The following is a 6,107-nucleotide window of genomic DNA, read 5'->3' as shown; positions in this document are numbered from 1 at the left end:
TCTCTCAGCTCAGTGAATGTGATTTAGAAGTGAAATATTTGCGAGCTGGCGTCAACACTCAGAGTATACTGTATATAGTCATTTTCTCTGCTGCATTGTTCAGCATTTAATGACTAGCTGTGCCAGCTGCTGCATGCACATATGTGACAGAGCTTCACGCAGCAGGGCGTGTCTTCCTGTGACACCTCCACACTCAGTGAGGATGTCTCAGGACCCAAAAATTTTCCACTTAGCCGGCCATACATGCACTCGCCGTGCAGTAAATGTGGCATCGTGTTGTTGCAGGTCTGCCTTCATAAGCACAGATGTTTTTTTTTTTTCACTCCCCGGGTTGCTATGAAGAAACACACGAGGGCGGGGCTAGTACTTTTCCCACTCTGTCATGCCAGCTTTGTGGAGTTGCTTCATCTCTCCAATGAAGCAACCCAAAGTTTTTTAAAGAAGGTGCTCGAGCGTCTGCGAGCTATACCTTTAACAGCCACACCTGAGTTCACAAGGTAAGCTTCCCTTTCGTTTTAGACCTGCATGGATGAGACATGACATATGTGTGCCAACAGCTGTGTGTTTGTCATCACAGCAGATGTAGTTGTTAATAACTCTATTTTTTTTTCTGGTCATTGTTGTGTAACTTATCACCAAAAACTCTACATGAGGGTGTCCTCGCCATAGAGCAGCCGCTACACGACACATAGAGTCGTGGAATGTAACAAAGTACTTTTACTCAACTACTGTGCTCCTCTAGAATTTTGAGGTATTTACACTTTGCTTCAGTATTTCCAGCCAATATTGTACTTTTTGTTCCTTTTTTTGATGGCTTGAGTTACTTTGTGGATTCAGATTGTTATTGCAAAATCTAAGTGAACTAACACAATATGATGCACTGCTATGGATTAAGCTACCGTGCACTATGTAAAGTAGTTAAAACACAGTAATGCATTGATAAATATGATATGTATTATTCTGGTTTGGGCCATTCTGCAGTACTTTTTATCCTGTGAGTATATTTTGATGCTTATACTTAAGCACTTTTACTTGAATAAGAAGAATAATGTTATTTTCTACATTGTAAAACAGAAAATGCAGGAAATAGCATTCACATGATGTAATTTGTATTTATTTATTCAAGAACTACTACGACTACACCCTACTCCAACTTCCGAAGCCAAACCTGCACCTTTTGTTTTATTTATCTCGCTGATTTTCAGCCTAAAACCTGTGGTCTGCGGTGGAGATTTACTGTAATGCAGAACAGACAGTCTTTCAGCTGCGGAAATGTTACGTAATTCAGTTTTTTACAAGAGAACAGTGCCTGGCATGCATGTTTGGACGCATTGTTTTGTGGGCCTCAGAGACGAGGCGTTCACACCTTTTTACTTCAGACATGCTCCTACTTGTTAGCCTCTGATTATTTGTTCATTTATGATGCACATTTATGCATTTATGAGCCATTATTGCACTTATTCAAACTTTTTTCATTTTACAGGCCCTCTTCAGTAAACCCCTCATACAAACACGATGGATGACCCGTGGCAGATACCTTATGACTTTGCTGTTGAAGTGGCAAGAAAAGCTGGAGCTGTACGTAAGAGCCATCTGTAATAGCCTCCAAATGTTTTTCTTCTCTGGAGTTTGCGGCTTTTTTCTAATTAAAATATAGCCCTTATTTTAACCTCAATATCCTACCAATAATACCCCTTTTGTGTAGGAAATTAGGAAAGCCGGAGAGAGTGAAATCAGGGTCATGACAAAGAGCTCCACTGTCGACCTGGTCACTAAGACTGATGAGAGGGTGGAGAAAATCATCATCGGGTCTCTTAAAGAGAAATTTGGCGAAGGCACACACTGGTGAGACATGCACACAGACACGCCTACGTAGTAATCTTTCTGTGCTCACTGTTTGTCATATTTTGACGTTTGTCCATCTTCTGTGCTGCAGTTTCATCGGGGAGGAGTCGGTGGCGAAAGGGCAGCCATGTATCTTGACTGACAAACCTACATGGATCATTGACCCTGTGGACGGCACCACAAACTTCGTTCATGGGTAAGATGTCGGTGCTGCCAAAGGACAAACTTTTGCGTCAATAGATTTACTTTGTGTTATTGGACTCAACTCAAGCAGCAGAACTAAGCATTAGAAGTGTAATTTGTCCTTAAATTAACTAATAAATGAGGTTTTATTGCAGTATGGCAACAATTATTCCCAGTACCTGCTTAGCTAATTGTTGATCTATATATTAGACTCTGATTCATTGCGTCTAAACAAAATTATATACAGCTTTTATATCTTACTTTTTGAGCCGTGGATTTTTAAGGGCTCAGGTAGCAGCTATTACACATTAGCCTAGCGTTCAAGCAGTAAGTTGACATTTGTTATACACTTATTCGCTTTTTTGCAGAGGTGATTTCTACCACTCAGTTATCTTAGATTTGCATGAAAGACTGGATGCTGGGGGGAAACAGTTTGTGTAGCTCTGAACAAAAAGGCAAATTAGTGCTTTTTTTGTGGTTGTGCAGATTTTGTTTCCCCCTGGAGCCAGCTTGTATGCTAAGCTAAGCTAAGTGTCTCCATGCTCCAGCTTCATAACTTTCTTTATATTTAACAGACCGACATGAGAGTCGTGTCATTCTTCTCATTGTGGCAAGAAAGTTAATAAACTTTCCCTAAATGTCAGACTTCCTGTAAGAAGAAATAATTTTCTTAACCATCTATTATGAAATGCTTATTTTTAAATACTTTTGTAATGGCTGTGTAATGACTCACTCTGACTTATTTGCAGATTCCCTTTTGTGGCTGTGTCTATTGCCTTTGCTGTCAATAAGGAGGTATGTCAAATCAAACAGCAGAACATTTTAGAGTCAATAAAAGGAGTTTATCCATAGTTAGCACATGAAAATAAAGCAGTGACTTCTGTTTTCAGCTGGAGTTTGGTGTGGTGTACAGCTGCTTGGAGGACAAGATGTACAAAGCGAGGAGGGGGAAGGGAGCTTTCTGCGATGATGAACAACTTCAAGTGTCTGATGTAAATGGTAACGTAGTCAAGCCGAATCCGCCAAAAGACAAATCATTTAGCATTAATTGAGAACAGTAAAGGGCTGTGAAACCCAGAAAGTAACACAGTAACATGGAGCTCTGCAGTGACCACGAACGTGTGGCATCCTTTGCCTTGCTTTTGAAGCTGAATATCTGGAAACAATATCAATTCATCATCACTTTCGCATCAAGGACCTCAAGGTGAAATGTTTTTTCTAGGAATGTAAAAATAAAGCATTCAAGCACAATCCTCCAGATCAGAAAGGTTGAACACATTGAGTTTGGAGGACGTTTGACTGGTACCTTTATAGTCACTGTCACAACTGTGTTTACATAATATTGAGCCGTTTGGAATGCTGTCATTACAGATATCCATAAGTCCATTATCATTTCTGAGCATGGAACTGACAGGACCCCGGAAAAGGTGACCAAGATCTTCTCCACCATGCAAAAGATCCTGTGCATCCCGGTGCATGGGTAAGTGGTCTCGACATGTGTATAGACTGACTCAGTATTACGTTGTGTGCCGCCCTGCAAAGCAAAATCAGAGAATTTCTTGGAAACAGCAGGTGAAATTTGCAGCGACCTCAAAAAGGCGCTAAATCCAAGCTAAACCAACGAATTGCACTCCAGTTTCATTATCTTTTGGCTGTAAAAGCTGCTGTTGCACTTATTACAATAAGAGACGAACAACTAGGTTAGACGGCTAAAGCGAGGGACCTGTATCAAGCGAAGGCTAGCTGGTGAGGAAGCCATAGGTAGCCTTAGCTAAAGATAGAACTAAATGCACGTATTGCTGTTTCCCTATAGCTGTTATCTGTTATTGAAAAATACCTACTTTAACAAGTTAATTTCTCAGTTCCAGATAACTAAATGAGGCTACATCTATATCCAAACATAATGAAAAAATTCAGCTAAACTCCTGCTTAAGCTAACTAGCTCAGCAGCGTATCAGTATAACCCATTTTAGCTATCGACAACAGTGGAATTCATATAATCTGGTGTCACCATTGTGATAAACTGACTTTTTGGTAATTCTGTTTGTTGTTCGTCATAACTAAATGATGCTTAGCTACATCCACTCACAATACTGAAAAAACAGCTAGCTAAATTCCTGCTAAGTTAACTAGCTTAGCAGAGTAGCAGTTACTACCATATCAGCTATTGACATCGCTGGAATCTGGTGTGGTTACTACCTTGAAATCATGTTTACACATATTAAATTGTAAATGAATTCATATATTATATTATTACAGAGACAGGTAGCAAAACAGAACAACTCCTGCTAAAGCTACAGTAACTAGCTTAGGAGAGTAGCGGTTACCACCATGTCATTGACAACAGTGGAACTCATACAGTGTAGTTAATCCACCTTGAAATCAGATTTATTACATTGTAAAGCAGTCAGAGACAGCTAACAAAACAGCTGCATACTGTCAATAATTAATAATGATTTTTTTGCTTTCCTTAAGAATTATGCAAAGTCAGAGAGCAGTGCTGCATATTTTAGGCTTTATGCAGGTTCTATATGAGCATTTATTTATGTTTGTCTTAAAAAGGCATAAAATTAAGCCACTTCAACTTCTGTTTGCTGGCCAGTCTGAAATTTTGAAACCTCTTTTTCTGCATCTGTAGTTACTGTTTGCTGCCTTTGTAGAGCAGTGCAGCCTTCTTGAATTCATTCATCTCTACTTGATCTGTCCTGACAGGCTCCGTGGGTCTGGGACAGCTGCCACTAACATGTGTCTGGTGGCGTCGGGGGCGGTGGAGGCCTTCTTTGAGATTGGGATCCACTGCTGGGACATTGCTGCTGGAGCAGTTATCGTCAAAGAAGCTGGAGGAGTACTGCTGGATGTTGATGGTGTGTATGCTTTCAAACCTGATCACAGAGCATGAAGTGATCAAGCAGCACTGAAGTGAATGCAAAGTCTTACAAATCAATCAATGAGAAGGTTACGAGCGGACACCGGGGCTAAAAGCAGGATTTGTGTTTTGGTGAAACCGCTCTTAATGAAGGTTTTGTTTGACAATTTAGGGGGACCGTTCGATTTGATGTCTCGAAGGATGGTTTCAGCAAACAACGAGGTTATTGCTAGTCGGATCATCAAGGAAATTGAAACATTCCCAGCGGTGAGGGACGACGCTCCGATCCAGAAGAAATGAGAATATATACAAATGTGTTTCACAATGAGTGCAAGAAGAAAAGTCCAGTCTGTCGCTGTGTGTCGTAAATAAAGTTTCTGTGCTGTAATTACCACTGATTGTCTCAATTTGCATGCTGTGCTTTCTTGGCTGCACATAATTTCATTCCAGTCGGCAACTGACGTGACCTCCGGGTTACATTTGATTACCCCTCTGCGATTTGTCAATCAAAAATATTGATTGAAGTGGGAAACAGCTGTAATTTAGCACTTGGCGTTTTTGTATAGCAGGATACGGGCCTTTTTAGCATGTAGCTATATGCATTTGATCCTGCGTGAAACATGAATTATTCAGTTTGTGGATTCACATTAACGAAGGAGTTTGTTTTCTGCTCTGCCACGCCCCCACCACATCAGATCACAGCCCTCATCTGGCATTGATTGTTGTCTTGACTGGATTCCCTGTCGCTGAATTAATTTCTCCTCTCATCTCATGCGACTTGATCGTGTGATTACCGTATGGAAATGAGTGAAATTCTGCCGGGGTGATTTTACCCTCGTTAGAGGCAACAGCACTGAGTGAAGTCGATGCTGAAGTGACTTTAGAAACAATAGAATTTACTTACAGTTAAAGTCACCATATTGACTGAGAGCCTCTATTTCAGCTTTATTGCTGTTTACACAATTCATTACACTCATATTACCACTCACCACTAGAGGCCAGTGATGCATCAGCAATTAGATCTTCAAGTTGCTCTCATCTCACTTTGATGGCTGAACTTGCTGTGCTTTTTATAATTATTATATTTGCATGCAGGACTTTGCTTTAGTAGAGATTGACAGCATGCTTTGAATTCCCTTTATGCTTCATCATCACCTTTTCTAGAAAAAAACAACCCCACCCAAGACCTGAGGTCATCTTTCAATTCTGTTCT

At 40.4% G+C, this 6,107-nt stretch overlaps 1 protein-coding gene across 1 annotated transcript; it reads left to right on the top strand.

Annotated features, from left to right (window-relative positions):
- Positions 1–1,464: 1,464 nt before the first annotated feature.
- LOC139346669 (inositol monophosphatase 1-like) lies at positions 1,465–5,286 on the top strand. The gene is made up of 8 exons (XM_070985871.1): positions 1,465–1,578; positions 1,706–1,845; positions 1,937–2,041; positions 2,778–2,823; positions 2,919–3,027; positions 3,400–3,508; positions 4,741–4,892; positions 5,067–5,286. The coding sequence occupies exons 1-8, from the start codon at positions 1,516–1,518 to the stop codon at positions 5,192–5,194; spliced, it is 852 nt and encodes a 283-aa protein (XP_070841972.1). The 5' UTR covers positions 1,465–1,515; the 3' UTR covers positions 5,195–5,286.
- Positions 5,287–6,107: the final 821 nt, after the last annotated feature.

The sequence above is a fragment of the Chaetodon trifascialis genome, chromosome 18, assembly GCF_039877785.1.
Source record: "Chaetodon trifascialis isolate fChaTrf1 chromosome 18, fChaTrf1.hap1, whole genome shotgun sequence".
Lineage (NCBI taxonomy): Eukaryota > Metazoa > Chordata > Actinopteri > Chaetodontiformes > Chaetodontidae > Chaetodon > Chaetodon trifascialis.
This window is presented reverse-complemented; position numbering and strand designations above follow the sequence as displayed.

Excerpts from the sequence above, each read along its gene's own strand:
- LOC139346669 (XM_070985871.1), top strand. The coding sequence starts at position 1,516 with ATGGATGACCCGTGGCAGATACCTTATGACTTTGCTGTTGAAGTGGCA. Across the intron at positions 1,846-1,936 it reads TTTGGCGAAGGCACACACTG|TTTCATCGGGGAGGAGTCGG; the intron begins GTGAGACATGCA and ends TCTGTGCTGCAG. Across the intron at positions 2,824-2,918 it reads CCTTTGCTGTCAATAAGGAG|CTGGAGTTTGGTGTGGTGTA; the intron begins GTATGTCAAATC and ends TTCTGTTTTCAG.